Here is a 25,352-nt window from a genome sequence, read left to right on the forward strand (position 1 = left end):
CCGGAGCCCCGGCACGTCCGCACCGGCCCCAGCCCGGCACCCCACGGTCCTCCGCACCGGCCCGATCCGCAGCCCCGGGGACGCCCGCACCGGCCCCGGTCCCGGTCCGGAGCCCCGAGGTGCCCCGCACCGGCCCCGGCTCGGAGCCTAAGGGATGCCCCACACCGGCCCCGCGGTGCCCGACCCAGGGTCTCAGCGGTCCCACCCTTAGTGGCTCCACCGAGCCAGTGACAGAGTGGTGACAGCAGCAGGTCCCTTCCCAGGACCCTCCCCAGCACCTGCCCCCCACGGCCGGGGCACCCAGGGGAGACGGGGTACAGACCAGGGTGCCCCCCACAAAGCCGGTGCAGCAGGAGGAGGTGCCACCCCCTGTCCCATGCCACCCCTTACCCCGCAGTGCAGAAGGGTGACAAGACACGGTGGCAGCCGCAGGCGCTGTGCCTTTACACAATCCTGCTTTATTTACCCCTTTGTACAAAACCGTTTTTTCCCTGCTTTATTTTACAAAGCCACCCCCGGCCCTTGGGGAGGGCAGGGGGGAGAGAGGGGACCCTGCAACCAGGGAGCACCTGGCCGCTCACCCACCCTGTCTCACCTCTGCTGGGGTCTCGGGGTGGGTGGCAGTGGTGGGGAGAGCCCCGACAGGGCAAATGCTCCCCCCGAGCCGTGGGGAGCCCAGGGATGGGGATGGGGGGCTTTAGCCCCATGGTCTGGCATCAAATCCTGCTGCCTCCAGCTCCCAACCTCCGTCCCTGTCCTGCAACGGTTACTGCCACGGACGAATAATAAATAGGCTCAGTGAGTAGGTAAATTTGGTACTATATATAGGGCTACAGCTTGATATATCCTCACTACATAAAGAGGAGGGGGGGAAAGGGGTCCTCCCAGCTCCTCGCGTACCCCCAGTCCCCCTGCGCCAGGCGCGAGTGCTCGGGAACTGGGTCTGGGTCTGCCCGGGTGGGCAGAAGGGTGGGGGCTATGGGAGGGACCCTGGGGGCCATGGGTCGAGGGGCTCTGGGACAGGGAGAAGGGCCCGAGGGGCAGCCTGGCCCCTCCGGCTGTGGGGAGGGGAGTTCAGGTGGCTCAGCCACCCCCTGCCAGGGCTCCCACCGCTCGTGGTGCCAGCACCCTGCCGGGGTGGGCACCCAGCGCAGACCAAAGGGGTCTCCTCTGGTCACGTCTGGCCAAGCTCCTGTGAATGCCCCCCAGCTTTGAGCCTGCCCCGAGCAGGCATCCCTGCACGCGGGGACCATGGTGTCCCCATGCAGCCACACCAGCCCCCCCGTCCCCATCCCTGCAGCGCAGAGCCCCCAGCACCGGGTGCCACGGGTCCCCACATAGCCCCCATCAGCGTCCTCGAGCCCGGGTCCGTGCGCAGCCCAGCTGAGCCCGGCTGCCCGGGGTGCGGACCCAGCACCGCGCTGGCCCTACAAGTACGTGTCCTCGCTCTCCCGGGAGCTCAGGCTCTCCTTGGACTGGTGGTGGGGGGAGACCTGCGGCTGCAGCAGCTCCCGGGCCGAGCCGGGGGCCCCGTTGCCCTCGGCCCCAGGGCCGTTGGCAGGGCTGGCCGGGCCCTTTTCTCGGCTCTTCTCCTTGCTCTTGCGGGCCTTGGGCACAGGGGCAGGCCCGGGGGAGACGACGATGGAGGGGACGGGCTCCAGCGCCTTGTGGGTGGGGGGCTCGGCCTCGCTGATAGCCTTGGCGCCGTGCAGGCGCGGGGGGGACTTGCACTGCAGCTCCCCGTGCGTCTCCCGCCACTTCTTCAGCTGGATCAGGTGCTCCCGCTCGATCTGACGCTCCGTCACCGGCAGCTCGATGACCTGCAAGGGACGGGCCATCAGCATCTCCCGTCAGTGACAGTGCCATCCTGGGTGGCTCTGCACCCCAGGCACTGGGGCAGGGTCTGGGATACCCCCCCAGGGCAGAGGCAACCCCAAATCAAAGCCTTTTGGGAACTGCCCACATGCTGCACCAGGGGCAGCCCAGTCCAGCAGCCTGGTGGCTAACTGGGCAGCACTGGGCCCCGGCACCTTCCCCAGCACCTCACCTCCTGCACCAGGAAGGTTTCCTGCATGATCTTGGGGCTGAGGGCCCTCAGCCTCTCCATGGTCTCATACTGGCCCTGGCAGGACTTGAGCTTGTCCGAGGAGCCCAGGGTGTGTTTGAGCAGCACAAGGCCCACTCGGAAGATGATCTTCACCCCTGCAAAGGGAGAGGTGAGGCAGTCAGCACCCAGCAGGACAGAGTGACGCCGCCACCATGTCCCTCCGATGCTGTAGGGTACAATATGCATGCCCTGACTGCTAGCAGGACCAGGAAGACGGGGGATTTGGGATGGATGTGCCCCCAAAACTCCAGTGAAACAGCCCAGCCTGCACCCCGGGCACGTGGCTGCCACAAATCTGCTCTACAATGGGTCCCACGTGCCAGGCACAGGGAAGCAGCCACAGCAGCGCTCCTGCTGCGGCCCCGGGTGCCATCCTTTGCCTTACCCCTTCGTACAAAACCATTTTCCCCCGCTTTATTTTACAAAGCCACCCCCAGCCCTTGGGGAGGGCAGGAAGGAGAGAGGGTACCCTGCAGCCAGGGTATGGCTGGTCACCCCAGGAGGAAGAGGAGGACAATGGGGAGCTTCTACCTTCACAGAAGAACATGTCCCAGACACGCAGGACAGAGCTCCAGGGCAGTGTGCGGGAGAAGGCGCACATGAACCACTCGGTCATGTATAGGATGGGATCGATCTTCTGCTTGCTCAGGTGCTTGTAGGCCACTGGTGAGACCTTGTGCAGCAGGGAGAAGAGGATCTGCCCATCCAGCTGAATGGCCTCCTGCAGGTAACAGTGTCAGGAGCCCCAGTCAGTGAGCACCTTAACCCCAGCCCAGCCCTGGGATCAGCTCCCCAGTGCCTGGCCCCAGAGGAGCAGCAGCCCACCCTTCAGACCAGGCTACAGGAGCAGAGCTGTGCCCCACAGATGCCGGCAGCAAAGCTACATTTAGTTCCCCATCTCTGACTGTGGGATGCTCCTGGGGCCACAGCACAACATGGAGTCCATGGGAGCACCCAGGATCTCCTTGAGCTTCCTTCTTTCTCCAGGGTGAGAAGCTGGGAAAGCTTGAGAGCTTTCGGCCTGGAGACATCACAGGTCCCTGCTGCCACCAAAGACACCACGGGCCCTTCACTCACCAGCTTCTCACTGTAGTAGCCGGGGAGGTACTTCTCGCAGATCTGCACCAGGCACCAGAACGCTTGCTGCAAGCCAAGGGACAGTGGGTGAGCACCCAGGTGTGCCCAGGGGACATCCCTACAGCCCCCACCCCGCTCCCAGGGACCAAGGGAGTGGGCAGGAGGAGGCAGAGCATACCTGGGACAATGGACACCTCCCTGCACCGGCCAAGCTCTGGGGTAAATGGGTGCCGTGAGCCAAGCACTCTGTCCACCCCAGAGACCCACACCTCCCCCTGGTTCCAGCTCTGTGGCCACTAGCTCTCCCTGCCCTCCCAGGCACGTGCCCATACCTCGGCTGGCATGTGCATGAGCAGGACAGCAGCGATGGGGGCCTGGGCCTGGCAGTAGCCTTCCTCTGGGCGGTACAGCGTGTATGCCTTCAGCACCCGAAACAGGTCCTGCTGCCTGCAGAGACACCCCAGGGATGGAGAGGTGGAGAGAGGGCAGGAACACGGCCCAGCAGCCTCCCCCATGGGCCCTATCAGCACTGGGCATCACATGGTGATCTGGCTACCAGCCACCACTCTTCCCACCCGAGCTTGGGTCAGTCGCTGCTGGGATCCCTCTTCCTCACAAACCCAGGGCTACAGGACACGATAACCACAGCTCTGCTCTGGGAAGCTCTACCCACGGAGGCCCCATCCTGCCCGGATCCAAGGGGCAAGGCAGGAAGATGACCATCTCTCAGGGTGAGCCGTAGCTGGGCAGGGACCCAGCTGCAAGTAGAGTGGCACAGATGCTCCCCGACACGTGGAGAACAGCATTTCTCTGTGAAATGGATGCCACAGCTGGCCAGTCCCTCGCTCTGCCCTCCTGACATGGCAATTCCCACCCCACTGGGTGTCAGAGCTGGTGCTGAGGGCTGCAAACCACACACTGTGCTCCTGGGAAGCCATCCTGGTTTTAGTCCATGCCTGGATGCCCTGCAAGCTGGGGGGTATAAGGACCGTGGGGGACACTGTGGGGGACACTGCGGCTCCGTGAGCTGCTATAGACAGTGCCCACCCCGCAGTGCTGCTCCGAACTAGTGGCTGCCGAGGACCTGACACACAGCAGCTCCACTTACCCGTGGCCTCCGCGCGAGACAAACATCTCATGGAAGGGGAACTGCCGATGGAGATCTCGCTCGATCACATCCAGCCACTTCGGGTCTCCCGTGAGGAGATCCAGTTCCTGAGGAGGAGAGGGCTGGGGTCAGCAGCACCCCAAACCGGCACGGTGCTGGCCCTTCTCCAGCATGTGGGGCCAGGGCCCGCAGCAAGCCCAGGGGAGCCAGCAGAGCAGCCACAGCGCTGGACCTGCGCCTCTGCCTCAAACATGAGCCCCAGGTCATGGGTCAGCCCATGCTTGCTGGGACACTAGCCCCCTTGAACCACCCACCCCCCGCAGCGGGAACAAGCAGTTTCGGGGACCCCAACAGACGCCCCAGCCCTGGAGGCAGCAGGAGCCATCCCAGCACTGTCCTCCTCCGCCAGCATCCCCACCCCAGCAGTGTAGGAAGGTCCTCAGCAGCACTCACATCAAACTTGCCGATGTTCTGCTCCAACTTGACCTTACTCCCGGAGAGGTACTGCCAGGCACGGCCCCGCAGAGAGGGTGGGATCCCCTTCTGGCACCGCAGCCGGATCTGTGCGGAGAGACATGGCCATTACGGGGGAAATCATGGAGCGGTGGGGATCAAAATGACCCTGGCGCAAGATGGGAGCCAGGCCCAGCACCGCAGTCGCAGACTGGTCCCCTGCTGCCTCCCTGTTACAAGGGCACGTCCCCCTGCACCCCCAGGGACAGTGTGCCCAGCCACGTGTCCCGTGACAGCACCTGGTGTCACACAGACCTACAGGACAGCACGGGGACAGGCAGCCAGAGACCCTGCTCACACCTCTCCCCAGCCCAGCACTTAACACGCCAGCTGGGATGGCAGCCAGAGCCGCACCAGCGAGAGGGAGCTGCAGATGGCCGCCAGGAGCCCAGCCGAGGCTTTGTGGCTTGCAAACAGCTCCAAACAAGCCCAGCTCTGCCTCACAGCAGGATCCTGCCGAGAACTGGAAAATCAAACACTGGAGCCAAAGTGGGGAGCGAGTGGCTCCCTCCCCACCCCGCACAGCCCGTGGAAAGCACTGGGGACACAGGGGAGGGCTCTCCGACCCCCAGCCCAGCCCTCCTGCTTGCCAGTGGGGCCATGGAGAGCCGGGAGGTGCAGCGTGCCGAGTGTCTCAGCCTTTCCGCCTGCTCATCCCGGGCAAAGGGCAGGACTGGCCCCAGCTCCACAATGTGGCTGACTCCCGAGGCCCCCAGGGCCACCGACTGCCCACAGACGGCCACCAGTTTCCTTGGTGCAGGGCACCAGCCAGGACCAAAGTCCAGGTGGGGCAGTGCTGGTACCTACCCCTCGGCAGCGAGCTGAGCCACCTCAACTCTGCTGTTGCCAGCACCCCAGCAGGGGCCAAAACCAGAGACAACCCCCCCCTCCCACTCCAGTGCCCAGGGAAGCAGCACCATCTCCCCACTGTCCTCAGCCAGGGCATGCAGCAAGGTGGGGCCCGTGGGACCGGTGCTTTCAGCAGTTACCCCACATAAAACCCTGCAAAAGCTCAGCGCAGCCTCGGCGCTTCACGTCCCTGCTCAGGTGGCACATGCCAATTGCTGGAGATGCACCAGGGCTCTGCGAGCCATGGCTGACAGCTCCCAAGAGCTTCTCCTGCCTGCCCAGAGCTCCTTTTCCCCGTTTGCTTGTGTAACTTGGTAACAAGCAGTTCCATTTCTAAGCAGCCCAGCCCAGCGTGGTGGTAACGCTGTCCCCGGGAGGGTTTGCTGCTCCCTTGCTGCAGCACTGCTTGTTTGTCCTGGACCCCAGAGGGCTTTTGTGCCTGCAGGAAGCGCAGCGGGCGATGCCCAGGGCGGCTGCGGGCAGCTCTGCCACTGCTGATGGCTCCCTTTTCAAGCCGGTCCCCTTCCTGCTGGCTAAGCTGCCAGGAAGGAAGCTGTGCTGCTGGGTTTTGGTTCGGCAGCCTCTCCAGCTGGCCAGGCTCAGTGCAGCCAAGGCCAAGCAGCTGCGCATCTCATCCCTCAGCCCCACGCAAGGTCCTGCCATCACTGCCACACTGGGGGTACCTGGCCCCCAGGATCCCACCGTGCCCTTCCAGGGACCAGGAGCGTGCCTGGGCTGAGGGATGCTGAAAGCAAAGAGCAGTCGGAGTGCTGCCTGCCCCCAGAGCAGGGGGAGCTGCCCACGCGTCTGCCCTCCCTCAGTCTGGCTAGAAGGGGCAAGGACCAGCACGTGGCACTGGCACAGCTTGGCGCCACAAAGGACGCGGGGTTGTGGTTCCGCTGGGATCTGGGCCAGGCAGGCGAGGGAAGGAGCGTTTCGGAATCCTGGAGCGGTGCAGGTGTGAGCGAGCCCGGCAGGAGCTGGCCCAAGAGATCCCTGGGCCGTTAGCCAACCCCAGTGAGGCAGCCAGAAAAGTACCGGGGTTTTTCAGAGGCGCAGGGAGCTCCTTCGGAAGCAGCAGGGCCCGAGCCACGCGGCATGGCCCTGTACCAAAGCAGCCAGAGCAGGGGCTGTCGGCAGCATCCGCAGCCAGGCCTGGCACTCTTCCCTGAGCAGCCCCAGGGCTCCAAGCACAGAGCAGCTCTCCAGATCAGACCTCAGAGGCTCTGGGCATAGATTTTTGCTGCAGGATGGACTAGACAGCACATCAGCCCCACGGAGACCCCCAGGAGCTCAGCCCAAGCACGAGGGAGCTCCTCTGCCAGACGTACGCCTGCCGGAGCATTCACCCGAGCCCGGAGGCCAGGCTGCGGCACGGCTGGAGAGCAGCGGAAACTGCCTGCAGAACAAAGCACCCGCCTGCCGCGGCCTGAAAAGCTCTCCCAAATCCTTTGCAAGCGGCCAGGAAAGAGATGAGGGATTCCTGCATCATTCACCAGGCACTGAGCAGGGACAGCGCTCCAGGAGCACAGTGCACAGAGCGGTGCCAGGAGGCTCTGCCAGCGAAGCAGGAAGGAGGCAGCAGCCCTTCGGCCACTCTCTGGCACTGCTGGTTTGTCCCAGCAACCTCACTGCTTCCAGCAGACACAGCAGCAACCTGGGACTTGCTGCATCCCATCCCTGCCTCATCCACAGGCTCAGGAGGTCAGGGAGCACCAACAGACCGAGCCATGGAGCCACCCAGCACACACACCACCATGAATCTCCTGGGGACCCCAGCATCACGCACATCAGGCTCAAACATTTCCTACCCAAAGCTTTTTTTGGTCTACAAGATGCTCAGAACAGAAGTTTCCATGACTGAACAATTCCCATGGCTGCCTGCAGACAGCCAAAGCAGCCCTAGGAAGGCTCCAGCCCGGCGGGGAACAGACGGGGGCAGGAGCAGGCTGGCTCGGGGACTGCAAGCTCAGCCCCCCACAAGCTCCAGCTTCCCTCCCACCATGAGAAGCGTCACAGGGAAAGAACAGCCCATTCAAACCAACAGCATCCTCCAGAGGCAACGCGTCTGTCTGTGGGGACCTAGTGACACGCAGGCTGCCCCAAAGCCTCAAAGGGACACGGCTGCACCTGGCTGTCCCTCCCTGCTGCTTCCTCTCGCCTGCACAGCTGTCCCGGGGGCAGCCCCAGGGGACAATGCTGCCCCTTACCTTCTTGTGTTTTTTGGCCATCCACTTGTCCCAGTTGTTGAGCATATCCAGCCATTTGGACTCCCGCTGCCGCAGCACCTCCAAAGGCACCTCCTCCAGCCTGCGGGACGGGAGGGAAGAGGCCGGTCAGCACGGTGCCAAGCCCTCCCTGCAGCGCAGAGTCCCCCCCATCCTCTCGGCACCCTGGGTGCCCCCCAGCAGGCACAGAGCCTGGCCAGGACACACTCGAGCGCGCCGGTGTTTCAGCAGCTGCTCGGTGCTGCCGGAAGCGCTCACCACCCATGAAATCACTGCGCCAGCGCAGCCCCAGCTCCTCAGCAGTTCAAAACCTCTTGGGAGCAGCCTGCGCTGCACCGACTGCATGCCTCAGCATCCCTGGGGAGCTATGCCCAGAGAGAAGGGCATGGCAAGAAGGTGAGGAACCGGGGAGGACATCCGGAGGCGATAGCTGAGCTAAGCAAGGTCCAATCCACCCTGCGGGGGCTGGCTGCAGACTGAAAAAGCCGGGGCCATAAGCATCGTGTCATCCGCACGGCCCGTCGTGCAAAAGCCTGGCGCTGCTCCAGCCCCGGCATTGAGCCCGGCTGAGGGTCCCCCAGGAGGGAGGGGAGTGTTTTCCAGCAAGCTCAGCCTAGCCAGGGAATCCAATTTAACCCTGATGTTGCCGCAACGCCAAAGCCAACGAGGGGGAAGCCGGCACTGCAGAAACCCCCTGGGTCCCTCCGCCTTTTGTCAGTGAGGACACGGGGTGACAAACAGCTTGGCCAGGCCCTGGGCACAGACATCCCAGGGAGAGCAGATGCTCCTTCGGGACATCAGTAAAGAAGGCCAACTCCAGCAGGCTTGACGCCTTCCTGGCTTTCGGCATCCCAGGAGCAGCCAGATCGTTTCCAAGGACCCGACAGTGGTCTGGGTGCTGAGCATCCCCCAGGGAGACGCCAAGCGCCCAGCCCCGCTGCAGGACACCAGGCCCTGCCTCCTCCCAGACCTCTCTGCGTGGGGAGCCGGAAGGCAAGCAGCACAGCGCGCCCAGGGCCACATCCAGCTGGCAGCACTGCCCCGCTCCCTGCCCAGCCCTTCCCCGCCGGCTCCCACCCACCACAGCGGGTCAGCAGGGCCAAGAGCGATTGTTTCAGAGCAAACCCGCTCCAAAGGGATCCACTTTGCTTGGTGGGGCCACCCCACCCTCCCCAGCACGGGCTGGGCACGGCCAGCAGCACAGCCCGGCACGGGGATGGAGAGCGCGCTGGCCCCGAGCCGGGGAGCCTGGGCTGCCGGAGGAGCTGGGGCTCTCCGAGGCGTGGGAAGCTTGGGAGCGCTGGACGCTGGATCCAGGAGCTGGCTGTGGGCCTGCTGGAGCCCAGCCAGCCCAGACTGGAAGCTGTTACCAGCTGATGGCTGCTTGGCAGCGGGCACAGAGCAAGGACCAGAGGCATTTCAGATGGCCAAGGCGGGGAGGACGAGGTGAGGGCACGCCAGGCCGGGAGGCGGTGATGCCCTATGCAGGGAAGGCGCTCCTTTGCATCCACACTGTGGGCGACCACAGCTCAGCACTTCCTGATGCCCCCAGACCCTCTGCAGATGCTGGGACACCCCACTTGCTCTCCCTATGCTTCCCCAAACCCTTCCAGCTAGAAGGACCCCAACTCTGCCATCCACGGCGGAAGGCCACGTACTCCTGTTTATTCCTGGACAGACAGAAACCAGATAAAAGGCCTGGAGGAGAGCAGGATTTGGCCCCAGCACATCTGCAGGGCGTGGGAGGAAGGCTCAGTCCCCAGTGCCCACCCAGTCACCACGCTGTTGGCACCCCCAGGAGCAGCCACTCGCCTCCAGTGCCAGGAGCTCCAGCCAGGGGAGCTGCTGCCTGCTGGACCCCAGGGACAGTGACATCCACCCCAGGCACCCAGGGATACAGGAAACATCCCAAACACACCGCAGGTGGCCAGGATGGGGTGCAGCACCCCAGGCAGGAGAAGCCACCCAACTCCTACGGTGCTGAGCTGCCAGCCTGGTGGGCAGGGACAGGGTTTATCACCCCGAGCAATGCACCTTGCCCAGCACCAGCAATCCAACCCGCGGTGCCTCCTCTCCCTGCAGACTGGCCGAGTAATGCCCGTAGGTTAGGAGGGATGAGTGCTTTGCTCGTTGCAGATGGGGAAACTGAGGCACGGAGCCCAACCGACACCACAGCACGCAGGTGTGCAAACCACCAGGGAGCCCCCTGCCAGCACCGGCCCAGCACCGCCATTGTCCCGTGCTTCTCTGGGCGTTGCTGCGAAGCCGCGGCCAAGAAGGCAAACACCAAACATGCTGCCGAACCAGCTCGCCGGCAGCCCTGAGCGCATTCCTGGGTGCCAGCACCAGCCCGGGGCCCAGCACCTCCTCGCCACCGGCGCCGGTGGCCCTGGCACGCCGCCGAACGGTGGCTCGGCCTCTCCGGTTTGACAGCGGCCAAAAATACGCCGGAATGCGGCGCTCGGAGCGCGGGGTAACCAGACACTGACCCCGGCGGGAGGCCCGGGCGCTGCCGGCAGCTCCCGCCATCCCCCCGCTGCCGGCCCTCCCGGGGGGCGCGGGGCCGGCTCGGAGCGCTCACCGCGCACGGGCCTGGCCAGGGCCTGGGCCGCCGGGGGGAAGCGGGACACCCCGAGCGGCCTCTGCCGGGACATGGGCTCCCCCCGCCGCTGCGGTAGCGGCCTCGGAGCCCCCCGGAGCCTCGGCCGCCCGCGGGCCGCCCCGGGGGCAGCTGCCGCCCTTCTCCACCGCTGCCGAAGGCCCCGAGCGGCGGGCGATCCCCACCCGCCCGGCACGGGAAGAGCCGCTACCGGCCCGGCCCAGCGGCCCGCAGCCCGGCCCTGCGGGGGCGCTCGGGGCCAGCGGCGGCCTCGGCTGGGCCGGGCGCGGCTCCCCCAGGCGGCGCGGCTCCCCCGGCCCCGGCCCCACTCACGGCCCCTCGGCGCTGCGGCTGCCCACGATGAAGCCGAACTTATCGACGCGCCGCTCCTCGGGGCCGCCACCGTTAACCTCCGAGTCGGACCCGAGCGAGCTGAGCTCGTCGCCGCCCGGCTCGGCCAGGCTCTCGCGGGTGCCGGCCAGGCCCTGGTGGCGGCTGCCGGGCGAGCCGGGCCCGCCGCCCCCGCGGCTCTTGGCCATGGCGGCGCGGCTCAGCGGCGGCGCGGCCGCTCCTCCATGCCGCGGCCACGGCGGCGGCCACGCCCCCCCAGCGGGACACGCCCCCACGCCGCGCCGCCATTGGGCGGGAGGGGGCCTTCGGCCAACCAGCTGCACGGGTGGGGACGGGGACCGCCCGCCTCGGGAGAGGACTGGTCAAGAGGGCGGGAGGGAGCTGTCCGTCAGGGCTTTGGCCCCGCCCCCCGGCAGTGAGCGCTGGGGCAGCGCCTGGGCCGCGCTGAGCCCAGAGCGGGACCCCGCCGGCCCGGCTGGAAGCGCCCATAGTGGGGCAGCACGGGGATGGGGGCGCTAGGACCAGTCTCCCCAGGGCGATGGCTGTGCTGCAGCCCGGGGTCCCTCCATAACACAGTAACACAGACGTTTTATCCCTCGGTATTCCCAGGGTCCTGCCAGGCTGGTAAAAGGGGCTGGGCTGGAAATGTCACTAAAGCACCGGCGCCACGTTCTGCCAGAGACATGGAGGAAACATGGATCATGTTGGGCACCAAGCGCCACGGTGGCTCGTGCCACCGAGCACAGCTGGAGGAGAAAGGGTGGATGACCTTAAGCACAGTCCCGGCACGTTTGGGCCCCACACCGGATGTAAAAACATGACTTCTCCATTTCAGAGTTTTCTTGGCGGTTTTGTTCTTTTTTTAAAATCAGCTCTGGAAAACACCACTCACTGCCCTGTTTGGTTTTCTCCAAGACTGGACTACTGTCTAATTTTTAAAAGCAAAAGGGAAGTCATTACCACACCTTCCTGCATGGCAGGAGCGCCCTACATCCACCAAACACCCTGCCCATGCCTGCCAAGACACTCTGAACTCAGCATCTTACAGCAGGGACAGGAGCAGGCTGCCTTTGTGTGACAAAGCACAAGCAGCCCTCACAGACACGTGGGCATCTGTCAGAGGGAGCAGCTGGCCCCTATGGCCAGGGGACTGCCGGCCACCTGGGCTGGGCCAGCGCCAGGCACCTTCCCTACAGCAACAGGGCTTCCTCCCACCCCCCTGCCCTCTGAGAGGAGCACAACAGAGGTGGGAGGATGCTGGCTCTTCCCTCCTGCTTCATCTCGCTCTCCCCCAAGTGCAGAATACGGTAAACAGGATGTTCCTGTAATGTCTGACCATCACAAAAAAAAAAAAAAAAGTGTATTAAAATAAATCCATGGCTTTGGGTTTTCCCAAAAGAACAGAGGTACCCAAATCAGACACCCACCTCCTCCTTGGCACCCAGTTCTCTCTGTTGCTTAACTTTACTCTGTGTTATATTTCTATCCAACTGCAACACAGCTCTGACTGAAGGAATAATCTCTTTTCCAGACCTACATGCTCTCCAGAACCAAAAAGATGCCATCTGCATGATATGAAGTGTAAAAAACATTTTCCAATAAAATTCTAAGTTCAAAGTCATCTTTCTGTCCCCAAATAGACATAAGCATTTGTATATACACGCGTTATTTCCACAAGTAACTTTAGCACCAGGCAAATTTTAAGAAAACCTTTTTGTTGCAGCCTTTCCTAGAAATTAAAAGGACTTCCTATAGTAAACTGCTTAATTACAAAACCCCAATGTTATTTCCCCACAATGCAGCCAAGTGCTCTGAAGCCAGGCACACATCCATCTAAAAAACCTAAACCCCAAAGAAAGAGAGCCGCAACAGACAGAACCCCACACTGAGATGCATGTTTATTAAAACAAATCACAGGCTGCACAGAAGCATGAAGCAGTTTAGCAAGCACAGACCCAGATCTCCTTTATCGCAGGGAACAGTCACGTACACTCATGCTAAGGGAGGATAAATTTCCAAGTCAGGGTCAGTGCAAGAGGCTCTTGCAGATAGATCCAAGACAGAAAAAGAACACGGGGCTCAATGAGCATGTTAAGAAGGAAGAAGTTTTCGATTAGAAAAAGGTTAAATGAAGCAGCAAGCACTGCAGTTGGACAGATGATGTTCTTGGTCAGTGCAAATCCCTCAAAGATGGATCTAGACTAAGCTGGGCATGACCTCAAAATGTTGCTTCACAAGGGAATTCAGCAGAGGGCTGCCGAGTACTTGATCAAAGCATCAATCACTAACAGACTGCTGCAGTTATATACTAGGTCACTACATTTACACGTCAGGGCTCTATCAACTCCCCCTCTCAGCAGCCACCCAAACACAGTCTCTCTTTTCAAACTAGAGCTGGCAGTAGCCCCTAAAAGGCTGGGGGATTGGAAGGGTTGGGGTTACACAAGTGACAACGCAGTCACATTCTGTCTCTGGGCTCCACACCTCCTATTTCTTTCTGCCTCCTCTTTCTTTGAGTGCCAGGTGAATCAGAGAGCCACTTGTCATGTTGTAATACGCCAGGGAGTTCGAATCCTTGATGAAGATGCCCTGAGTGGAAGAGAAAAAAACCCAAAACAGCAGTCACAGCAGAAATCTTAATGCTCCCTTCCCACAAAACCCACACAGAGGAAAGCCTCCTGGCTATACTCTCAGAGCAGCGTGATGACAGAAGGCCAAAGGCTTTGAAAAACCCCGGCGACACCCCAGTGTCTCAGAAGACAAGCATCGAAGAAGGTGGGTATGCTGTGAATGATGCTAGAGTACAAATACACAATTTGTACTCCAAATCTCTACAAACATATAAAGACAGTCACCACAACAAGTGAAGTTATTTAGGTGGGGGATAAGTGGAGCCTTTTTTTTTTTCCTCCTGAAAAACAGTTAAGCTTCCTTTCTCGCTAAGGGTTAACAGAGTATCCACCCATAGATGGAACTCCTGGGGAGATAAGTGCACAAAGTTCACTGCTTAGGCAGCAGGTTGTGCCTGTTCACATGCACAACTGGGAACAAGTCACTAAAAAGGAATGGTGCCTTTCTGATAGCTCCAGTCTTGAGAGGAAGAAAGACCTCTTCCCTTTCATGTTTTGGAGAAAGTCTTTTCAGAGCTGCCAAGGTTTCAAAGTACTCTCGCCCACCTTCCAGAGCACATACGACAGATCAGCAGAAGCAGACTGCTGCGTTTCAATGTCAAAAAATCCCAATAAAATAACAGGCTGATTTCAGAGAAAGCAATCAAGCTTATAGGACTTCTCTGCAGCAGCAGCAGTCACCAATGCCACCTATTAAAGCCCTGTCCGGCTGTCACAGTGTGCAGCTCTGTAACCAAGTGTGCTGTACAGACAGGAAAAACATTCCCTCTGCTCTTCCCAGTATCTCAGTAGGTACAGCGCAACTTTTTCTTGTAAAAAGTCAGTTTGTGTGTGAGAAAGCACTGAAATAACAGCATTTGAAGGGCTTATACCCACCTCGTACTGCAGCTTCTGTTTCCCAGCTGGCATCCCTGTGGCCTCATGGATCTTAACCTTTATAACAGACACCTAGGAAGAATCAAACGAGCTTTCTCAGGCTTTTTTCCCCCACTGTGCAGATGGCCAGCACTGCAAGAGGGGGTAGAACCCAAGTTAATCAGCTACATGCCTGGTCTGAGAGCGGCAGGGTGAACACCAACACTTGGCCATTCAGCTTCCATTCTGTCTTGTCCTGCATGTTGGGAACCTGGACTTTGACCGTGACCGGACCCTAAAGGAAACAAAGATAAAGTCTCTTACAGGCAAGGAGGCTCAGGACTACGATAAAAGAGCAGCAGACAAATTATTTATAGACACAGAGTGGCGGTTATTTGTTTCCAAAACTAGCCAGATATCTCGACTTCTCAGGAAACACACAGAAATGTTATTTGCTTCAACACTGAGAAAGTTACTTCGCCGCTACCAAAATATAACATTTAGCTGGATTTCTCTCATTTATTCCTCCTTTTGCGTGCCATTCACCAAGCATCACATGCATTCACAGCCTTACAGAGTGAACTGTGAAGCACTAAATAGTACAGCTTCTCTGTGCAGATGCCCAGGAAAAATGTATAGCCTTCTTAAAGGACTTAAAACTCAACCCACAACAACGGCACTCCTCAGGAAAGAATTCAGTTTAACATTTAGTTCATGTTGTTACGGAATATACCACATTACCATACTATCATGCTGACATTGATACATTAAATCTCCTTGCATCTCCAGCTTAGAAGTCCTCACTTAAAAGCTTATTAGCAGCTTTAGTTCTGCTTTACATTACTATAAACCTACCTCTCACTGCCCTTAATTACAAGAGAGTACTATCTAACTAAACTTCTCCATGTAGTGTTGCATTGCTCTTTCCAGATACGAAGCTGTTCAGTTTGCTCAGGAACGATTATAGGAAGGAGCCATCTCAGAAATTCACTCCCTTGTGAAATACTTCTGCACACCAGCTTCCCTCTGTGTAGTGAGCTGACTTTACATCTCCTTTGGGCAGACGAGGCCAAACAGCCCAGCAAGTCAGGACTCTGGTGTTTCTCAGCAGCCAGCCCACACATGTACCTTGTTCCTGCGCAGAAATTCCTCCTCTGGAATCAGGCTATCTTCGCTCTTCAGTTTCTTTGAGACTGGCTCATCCTCCATGGGTGGTGGCGGATGAACAGGAGGCATTGGCGCTGGGGAAGGAACCGGAGCCACGGGAGGTGCAGGAACAAATGCTGAAATGGGATGGAGGGGACACAACACAACCTGCAGTCATCCACTGAGTATACAGTAGATGCTCCCTTACACAAAAACTCTTAGCAGACCAATAAAGGCTGAAAAAAAATGCCACAATACACAGAGGAAGTTAACAACCAACAGTAACATGCAAACTTCAAAGGTTAAGAGATCTTTCATATTGGGAAACAGTCCAGGAAAAGACAACAAGTGGCATAAGAGCTTCCTGCAGATCTTGCAAAAAAGAAAACGCTCTCAGTTTGGCACACAGCTGTGCCAGCACCTTGATTAAAAAAAATAATTAAAAAAACGAAAAAAAGGAATAATTGTTTTTTACTGAGTGCTTTTCAATTTAAAAGCATCATAGCACTTAATGCTATGAAGCTGCTATAAGGAAAGGGGCCAGACAACAACTTTTGGCCCTGCAGCAGCAACTTCTGTAACAAGCTCTAACACCCAGCGAGGTGCTGGCAGTTCCTCTTTACTCTGGTTCCTTTTGGATAGCAGCACAGATTCTTCATCTTCACCTGGGCAGGCTCCCAGGGGCACAGACATAACACAGGTGAGAGAGAATTCTCTGAATTTCATGTTGCAGGAGTCTTGAGCCCCAAAGCAGTACTGCTAGGTAAGTCATATAAAACACCCCAAAATTAACAATGGAACAAGGGCCTGCAATCCCAATTACACGCCATTATCAGAGGCAAAAAAAGGACAAAAAGACTCAAAGCTCAAGCCCACGTTATATAGGAATTAGCTGACAATTAACCAGAAAAAGCTGAAGTGACTGACCTGTCGGTACTATCATGGGAGGCGGGCGGGGGCTCATGATGGGAGGAGCAGAAGGCGGCATGGGGACAACGTTGATGCGTGGGGTATGGATTATTGGTGGCATGGGGGTGGCTATGACAGATCCCGGAGGCAAACGGACCACAGAAGTCATTGGGGGACGAGGCATGACCGGAACTGCAGAAACAACAGCAGCCCGAACAGGAGGGGGCATCTGGAGAGAGAAAGGAATTTTTTTTAGCAGGAATGCTCAGTGCTGTTCACAGTCCTGATTAAAATAACCAGAGAAACGCACCAGGGATTTCTGCTGGCCAAAGGCTCGCTGGAAACCATAGCGGGCCCGCTGTATGGCCAGCGCAAGCTGCCTGTAGACCGGCACAGAAACCTCATTAATAGATTAAACTAATTAAACTGTTCTTCTTTCCCTCACCACTCAGGTAATCAAGACCACGAGCCACTGTAGTGGTCTGACCCCAGCTGAATGCCAAGTACCCACCAAAACTGCTCTCTCTCTCACCTCTTTGTAGTCAAACCACTACAGCCGCTTAGAAATCTTTGAGGAGGAGCTATTTCAGCATCACTAGCAGAACCCTTGGGGCAGGGACACTGGGCAGTGAGTCACTTGTGAACATTTCTTATCTATGGCTACTTTTGTTCTGTATCACACATTTTTGTACCTAAAAATGCCCCCACCCATTCCTTTGTTAGCTATACTCTCTTCTTCCAAGATTTCACTGCCTGGGTTCTCCCTCTGCCCAGCTGATCAAGTCTTTTTGGCATCTCTCAGGACAAAAAAAAACTTCACCCAAGTCTCATTTTCCATTTTTAACAGCAAGTTCAATAGGCTTCCTCTGATGTTTCCAAGTAACTCTTAAACCACAAACTTCATGCAAAAGCTGCTTCTAGGCCAAACCTGCTGTTATAACCCCTGACCTTCACTAGGACTCCCTTCTAACTAGCTACGGCCACAGTAATTTGCTTTTGGAAGCCCAAACACTCACTGTGGGTGGACGAGGCACAGATGTAATAGGCTGAGCACTAGCTGGGGGATTTGACGCTGATGAAGGAGGTGGTGGCTGGGGCATTTCATTGGGCTTGCTGGGACCGATCTTCTCCTTGCTGTCATCCTCTGGCACCAGTCCCTTGGCCTTATGGATAGCTTCAATTTGCTCTTGGAGAGTAATATTGGCCTGAGCAGCTTGCTGTGTGCGGGCCATGCTGCCTGAATGGCCATCCCAGGTCACCTGAGAGGAAAAAAATAAATCAAAATAACCCAGGCTGCCCAGACTGCAATGTGAGCTGCGAATAAATCAAGGAGCAACTTTACAGCAAGAGCAAAGTTCAAAAGACTCCCATCTCTCTCAGCATTCGTAATACTACAGGAACCTACTAAAAAACCCCACAGTTTTCACTCTTACCTTTTCCTCTGGTTTCTGGATTTCTTCTTCTCCAATCTTTTTACCAATGGCAGTCTCTTCTACACCGAAGATATCAGTACGGCGCTCTGCCAGCTGCTTCAAGCTGCTTTCAATATCCAAACCTGCAAGTAAAAAGAGAAATTCTTATCTCAAGTGATTTAACTAAACATGATTAAGCCTCTGTTAAAGATAGTTAAATTTTTTGGTACCTAATGGCTAAGTGCTGCTCTTTTCAGAAAGAGACCACAACCAATGGCTGGTCAGCAGCAGTTAATGCTCTTTGCCTTTAACTTCATAAAAGGCTCCAACATACTAATGACAAATGCAGCCACATAATCAGCACACTAAGGACTCTCTACAGAAAATTACATTTAAGAGGGTCCTTATTGCTGGGATCTGGCGGTGGTGGTGAGGGGGTGTGCAAAGAGTTCAAAGAACTCATCTAGCAACTGCATTTTGCAAGCCATGTCAGACGCTCAAGCTGACCTGGGGCATAGACCTCATCATCACTCTGCTTTTCACGGATGGATCGATCACGCTGCTCCAACCATCGAGGATCCAGGAGACCAATTCGCATATGTTCTTGCATTTTACTGGCAGGAATTTTCTCCCCAGTGATGGGGGAAACAAGATATTCATCTGGAGCCGGCGCGGGCGGTAATGGTTTTGAGGCTAGAAAAACAAAACCACACTGTTGATGCAGCCCAGAAACAAATGTTTTTGTGATTATTCAGGAAGAAAAAAAGTTTGTCTTCACCAGCCTGATTTACCTTTGGGATCATAATCTTTCCGCACAATGACCTGATCTGGTGTGGGAGGAAGAGGTGGGGGCATCGGGGTTTCTGGGGGAGGAGGAACCTTCTGACCTTCATCTTCATCATCTGAGCCCTTATTAAAAAAACAAACAAACAAACAATCAAGCACCAAGTTCCAGTAGTCTAACACCCACATACACGATTTGAGAAAGGCATAAAAATCATGGGCAGTGCTGGATGAACTCATTATGCAGCTTCAAAGCAACAGAGCTTTTGCCTCTGGACACCTATGCTACAGTGGTTCCTCTGGATAACCATGATTCAGAAATTCAGTGGATCCCTGAAGAGGAAGCAAGTACTCCTCAGCTTCCACATTACCACAGCATGGCAAGCAGGGTTAACCACGTTCTTGTTCCTTGTTACTAGAAAAGCAGCTTACATACAACGGGTAGAGAAAGAGTCTAAAATGAGTCATCTTTCAGTGTTCCAGTCTCTGTGCAGAAGAAAGCCCAAAAGGCTTGATCACAGAAATATAAAATCCACATCAACTGGTGACAAAATTACTGGATTTCTCTCTTGGAAATTGTATTGTCACAGAAAACAATAAAATACCATATTCCAGCAGAAACAGGTTGTTTTGAAATTCCATCAGAAGGAAATTTCAATTTCCTCAAGAAACTGAAAATGAAGAGCTCATAGATCACACAAACTTTATGGGAGAAAAGGAATGCTGATTCTATTAGCTGGTTACCTCATCCATATCCTGCACTTGTGTGTCTTGATCCAACTGGGCTGGAGGCTCATCTGTTTTCTCTTGCTTTTCATCTTCCTCATCTGACTCCACCTCCATCTCTACCTCCTCACTTTCCCCAAACTTCTCATAACGCTCCTGGATCAGGATTCGAGCTCCCAACTCTTCTGGAGTAGTGGGAGGAGGGAAATTCCCTACAACACAGAAAAGACAGCTTCTGTTTCTCTATCTCATTTCCTTGCTCAATGCAGAGACAGAAATAACAGTTTCTTGAATGAAAAGCAGTTTCTTTACAAAGCAGCGGCATCAAAATCTCCTGGGAACTAGGGTATATAGAACGGAATGGATGGGAGTCTACACAGAGCAACATCAGCATGACACATGAAAGTACTAGTAGAAAGTGGGACAAGTTCTACTGTCCTGGCGGAAGTGAAAAAGTAGACACTAGTGCAGTCCTGGACTTTGTTCAAGAATGTTCAGAGACTCTGGAAAAAAGCAAAACAGCCCTGCACACTGTCACTAGAAGGCTTTCCCCTTCATCTCTGAAGGATATGCAGCTGTAAACCCCAATGTCTTCCAAAAATATCATTTCAGGACATGGCCCCTACTCAAAGGGAGCAGAGTTTCACTGAGGCTGCAACACTTAACTTCAGTACCTTGCTCACTGGGCTGAAAGTCAACTGTTTCCACAACCACAAAGTCATGCCAATCAATCTGGGCATAAGCAACACGCTCCTTTTCCTTCTCCTCCTCTTCCTTCTTTCTCTCTCGCTCCTGGAACTTCGCCCACTCCACTCTGTAATACACCTGCACAAGCAGACGGAAAGCACGCACCAAATGTCAGACAAGAAACACATCAGAGTCATCTCTACCAAACCTTTCAGGGCAGTTACACAAGCACTACTTCAGAGGCCTGACACGACAAAGAAATATTTGTATTTCATTTAGAAACTATAAGTTTGCCTATTGAGTAAAGAACGTACTGCACCAGCTTTGTAAAGTGGCTTTCTAAAGCTGGAACTGCAGACTTCTTGAGCCAAGACCAAGCCATCCAGGGATGACATGACTCAGGTATCATTGAAGATTCACAGCCAGCAAAAAATTCAGACACTTTATATTACAGTCCTGTAATGCCACCTTTCCAAAGCAAAAGCAGTCTTCATGACAAAGACAGAAGTCATAACAAACAGCTTGGAAGGACTGTAAGTGACTGAGGTGTCACAGAGAAATTGTCTGAGGAAAACATTCTACTTCGTATAGCACTTGGAAATGGTGTCAGGCAGTATCTAAGGCTCCATGCTGCTACAGCTACCCCAATATGGACACTAGCTAGTAGTTTAAAGGCAAGCTTGAGTACTCCGTATGCAAGTGAATACAGGGGACATCCAGTTTCTTCTCTGTACGTTCAGTACTTGCTGCCAGTAAGTCAGAAACACGGAAAGAGAAAAAAATTCAAAACATGACAGAAACGCTTCAGCAATTCTGCAGATTTTTCATGTGATACCTGATCTAGGACTTCCTTGGGATTTTCAGCCTCTTTCTTGAGTTTGAGGAGTAAGCCCTTCGGTGGGATCAAGATCTGAAACATAATTTGCATGACAGTTGGTGACAATTCTTTTTGCCAAAGCCTCCTTGACAGCAATTACTGTCCTTCCACACTGACAAAAATACCAGACCTCTGGGGCTGCATTCCATTTATTCTGTCACAACCCTTTTATTACTTATTGCTCCTACTTGCACTTAAAAATATGCACTCTTTGCTTTCCAACTACCCTCCATATTTTAAACCTCACAATTTTTACTTGTATTAGAGTAGCACCTGGTACTTGTAAATAACAGCCCACTGTGTTCAGTGCTGAATGTTGCCAACAATGTACGAGACATCCGTTCTAGTTAAAGAGCAAGATTTAAAGGGTGTGCTCCTGCACCTGCACAGATTCCTACTCTGGCTGTATTTTAGGGCTTCAGTAGTCTTCAAAAACGAATACTGCATGGAAGGAATCAACCTGACAGGTAAATTGCCAAGAGTACCTTTGTGTACTGTTCAACAAGCTTAGTGAAGTAGTTAAAGAGACTGTGCTGGGGGCGAAGGAAATCAAACTGGTAGTTCCTCTGCTCTTTCTGCATCAGCTGAGTCAAGAACTGCCGCCCGTTCCGAGCCACGAACTGTGCTGTTAGCTTCACCACATCCAAGTCAAAGGCTGAGATTGAGGGAGGATCTGCAATGAACTCGAACTCCGGAGGTGGCTCTTTCGGAACAACTGTCTCCTGGATGACCTGGGCCTGCACCTGCAGAGCAGAACAGAGACAGCTCAGTGACTGCCCTCAAGAAAATGTTACCAGACACTTGGGAGAACCCATTTTTCCTTCAGCTGCTGCAGGAAAGCAACACCAATCTAGATATCCCAGCAGCTGCAAGAAGGAGAAAAATCAGTACCTCAGGGTATATCTGGACACCTCTATCTAGGCCTACTATAAACAAAACCGTTGCTCCAACCGCTAACAAAACCAGCACCGAGCAGGACTTCACTACAGTCCTCCAGGACAGCCAATACCACACAGCGTGAGTGCTGGCCCTGCAAAGCCCATAAAAGACTCCGATTCAGTCAGTGCCCTTTTTCCATCTGGTATGTATAAAAGCACAGCTGAACAAGACTAGCAACATTTTGTACTCCACGTTTTAAGGGAAAGTTGATCCTTCTGGCAGAAAAAAAGGGAAACGTTTCCACAAAGCAGTGCAAGCAACAAACCCAAACTGAGCTCCAAGGGATTCTACAGGCTTGCCTGTGGCAGCAGTCCTATACTCGTACATCCAAGCAATCCCTTGTGTAGCGAAGTACCCTATCAGTCAATACTCAACTAAATGTAATTAAACTGGACCAAGCAGAGTAATAAACTGGCTCTTTCACACACGAGTTACCAGCAACTGGGGCATGCACATCTGCATCGAAACAAAGTCCCAGGCACTGAGCTCCAAGCCTCGCTGTGCTGCCTTTTTTGCAAATGTAACACTAACTCCTTCGTCTGTCTTGTCTTTCAGAGCCCCTGCTTAACATCAGGCTGTGACACAACCAGTTAGAAGCCAGGTTCTCAAAGCAAGTGAACAGGAATACTTGCCTTCTGTGGAAGCTGCTGCTGAGCACTTTGCTGCTGTTGCATAACCTTGGGAATAGCAGCTGAGGGCTCCTGTGCTTTACCCTCTTTGAACTCGCTGACTTTGTGCCGGTAGTATGCATGGTAAGGATCATTAGGATTCAAGAAATTGAACTTAGGGTTATTTATTTCATTTTGACGAATTCGAGCTTCAAATTCTGGACCATTTCTGGGGAGGAAAAAGATAAAATTGCTTAGGTGAATGGGCATCAACTCAAGCGTAAATGTCTGCTTCTTTCATAGGCAGATGTGTTGATGCATCAGCCCTTCAGATGACGATTTTCTAAGCAACTCACAACTAATCTCCGTGTACAGCTGGCTGCATGTACAGCTTAAAGGCATTTGTCCTAATTTAGTCTGTAACACTTCACAGTGAACATTTCTTAAGGCAGCTACAAATTCACTCACAAGCATTCCACAATTCTCATCTGGCTACATACAAACAAGAGGCCATTTACTAGATCGACAGGTTATCGGATGAAGTTTACAAGTTCCTCACTAGATCGATTTTATTTGCTCTATTAAGAGCCTTCTAAAGTTAGTTTCATTTCCAGAAAGCTCATCTAAGGAAAAAAGTAGGTACTGATCACACCAGAGTGCTTTCAGACTCTTCCCCTAAATTGGACAACTATACTCATGCTAATCAATCTGCTATAGTCAACATGAGGAAACAGTCCCATACCCATCACAAGCAGCTCATCTATCCTGAGAGGATCAGACTGCTTTCTGGAGGTACACGCTCCTCTCCCTCGGGCTATCATGGGAGAAGGAGATGACTGAGGCTTGGACAAACGCACATCCCAGCCGCTGGCACACTCTAGCAAGCTGTACACAGAAAGATTTTGCCAACAATTTGATTTTATCTACTACCACAGTTTTTCTAGCAAAGTGTGTCTTACACCTCTGCAGTAGAATATTGCTATTTCTTTTCCACAGTCTCACTGGTATAGACTCAATCCTTAAAATCCTTCAAGTAAAGCCACAGGACTGTGGCAAAACTGCTTCAGTTTTGGCAGCTGCACAGACATTAGCACTGAAGGGGTAGCACAAAAATCCTAGAAAACGTGAGACAACACCAGTGTTGTTTACCTGGCTACGAAGCTGGCAGTCTTGTCGACAATATTCCTGACCTCTGGAGGAGGGTAAATAATTCCCACCACGGGCTTGGCTGGTGCTGCTTCCTCTTTTGGCTCCTCTTCTGGCTGTAATAAAAATTGTATATACACATATATAGATAGTCTGGTGTACTGCTGCCTCACAACTACAGCAACTATCCAAAAGCTGAAGAGGTGACTGTGGTGTTTGCAATCAGTCAAGATACTAAATTCAAAAAGCCTAAATCAAAGCTGAAAACAAGAGAAGTTACTTCCAAATCATATTAAGTAACATGCTGCGTACCAGCATCAGGGGGTGAAGAACAGCCCTGTGGGCTGCAAACCCTGCCTACATTTATTTTGGGGGGAGTGAGCTGGAAAATTCATCTCCCTTCTCTCATTTCCTCACCTGCACTGGGAGTAACCATGTTAACAGACCTTAACAACTCTTACCGCTGAGCAGATGTCATATGGTATAGAACATCCCTATGGTCACTTCGGGTCAGCCGTCCTGGCTACCGACATCCCTTCCCAAGAGCATGCCCACCCCCAGCCCACTGCCTGGGGGAGGAATGTTGCAGAGATGGCTCCAATGCTGCGGCAGCACTACTCAGCAGTGGTCCAAACACTGGTGCGTTACCAACAGCTTTTCCACTACCAGTAAAAAGCACAGCACCATGAGGACTGCTACAGGGAAACTGAACTCCATCTCAGACGGGCCTCAATCCAGCAAGAAAAGCTGTTCTGAAGGAGAGCAGATCTATGGGAAGCATTTGTCATCCGAACAGGGAGAGCCTCTGGTACTTCCAAACACTAGCAAACTAGGAGCTCTGCAAAGTCACCAGGGACTCCAGTGTGGGAAACGCTCCAGCCAAACACAACCTTTGCGAAGCAGGTTAAGGGACCACCGCTAGTTTTAGTTTCCATCCCCCTCCCTCCGAACGACACTATCTTGAGGAGCTGAAGGACAAGGCCACACCATGCTCCAGAGGGATCGGTACTGAAGCACGATGCCGGATAGCCTGGCTAACCGTCCTGAGGGAATCACGGCCTTCCTCCCGACGGCCCGAGCCGCGGCACAGCAACCCGGCCCGGCAGCGGGCTCAGCTCCCCGCTCCCCCTTGCCGGGCGGCTGCGCCGCGACCCACGGAGCCCAGCCGGGAGGGCCTGCAGCCCCGGCTCCCTGGGAGCGGCGTTCCCGAGTCGGAAAGACCGGGAAAAGCCCCGAGAGAGAACAGAAACGGAGATGGGGGCGTCCACTCCGCGCCCACGTTCTCACGACGGGTGAGGAACGCCCCGGTGCAGGCCGAGCGCCGGGAGCTCTGCCGCTAGGCCCGGCCCGGCTCAGCGGGGAGCTGCAGACACTGCCACAACCGGGCCAGCGGGAGAAGCTGAAGGCAAATCGCCCCGGGACCACCCTCCACCGAACCCCGGGACCGGCCTCGGCCGTCTCCCGGACGTGCCCAGGCCCCAGCGCCAAAGGGCCCCGCGTTGCCCCCGCCCGCACGGCCCATACCGGTTTGCTCTCCGCGGGGGGCGCGGGCTGCGCCGGCGGCACGGCTTGCACGGGGCCGGCCGGCATGGTGCTCCCTCGGGGCGGCGGGGAGCGCGTCCCCGCCCGACCGATCGCAGGCCCGGACCGGAGGCAGCCGCAGCAGCCCGCGCGGCGACTCGGGCAAAATGGCGGCCGCTCACCACGCGCTGCGCAGGCGCAGCCGGAAGTGACGCCTTACTGCGCCGCGGGACGGACGGGCGGTGCTGCGCGCGGGGGGAGGCGGGGCCTGGTGGCGGGAG

At 55.5% G+C, this 25,352-nt stretch overlaps 2 protein-coding genes across 2 annotated transcripts; both read right to left on the minus strand.

Annotated features, from left to right (window-relative positions):
• Positions 1-438: 438 nt before the first annotated feature.
• Positions 439-11,089, minus strand: TBC1D10A (TBC1 domain family member 10A). Its single transcript, XM_040607116.1, has 9 exons — positions 10,815-11,089; positions 7,865-7,964; positions 4,746-4,853; positions 4,293-4,399; positions 3,517-3,631; positions 3,185-3,250; positions 2,639-2,828; positions 2,048-2,202; positions 439-1,820 (listed from the first exon to the last, which is right to left on the minus strand). Exons 1-9 carry the CDS (start codon positions 11,018-11,020, stop codon positions 1,428-1,430), a joined length of 1,440 nt encoding a protein of 479 aa, XP_040463050.1. The 5' UTR covers positions 11,021-11,089; the 3' UTR covers positions 439-1,427.
• Positions 11,090-12,711: 1,622 nt separating this feature from the next.
• Positions 12,712-25,262, minus strand: SF3A1 (splicing factor 3a subunit 1). The gene is made up of 16 exons (XM_040607128.1): positions 25,075-25,262; positions 23,554-23,666; positions 22,429-22,633; positions 21,343-21,600; positions 20,816-20,890; positions 19,968-20,118; positions 19,312-19,505; positions 18,576-18,693; positions 18,292-18,477; positions 17,806-17,927; positions 17,389-17,631; positions 16,391-16,601; positions 15,446-15,600; positions 14,511-14,612; positions 14,339-14,410; positions 12,712-13,421 (listed from the first exon to the last, which is right to left on the minus strand). The coding sequence occupies exons 1-16, from the start codon at positions 25,138-25,140 to the stop codon at positions 13,320-13,322; spliced, it is 2,373 nt and encodes a 790-aa protein (XP_040463062.1). The 5' UTR covers positions 25,141-25,262; the 3' UTR covers positions 12,712-13,319.
• Positions 25,263-25,352: the final 90 nt, after the last annotated feature.

The sequence above is a fragment of the Falco naumanni genome, chromosome 1 (genome assembly GCF_017639655.2).
Source record: "Falco naumanni isolate bFalNau1 chromosome 1, bFalNau1.pat, whole genome shotgun sequence".
NCBI classification, from domain to species: Eukaryota; Metazoa; Chordata; class Aves; order Falconiformes; family Falconidae; genus Falco; species Falco naumanni.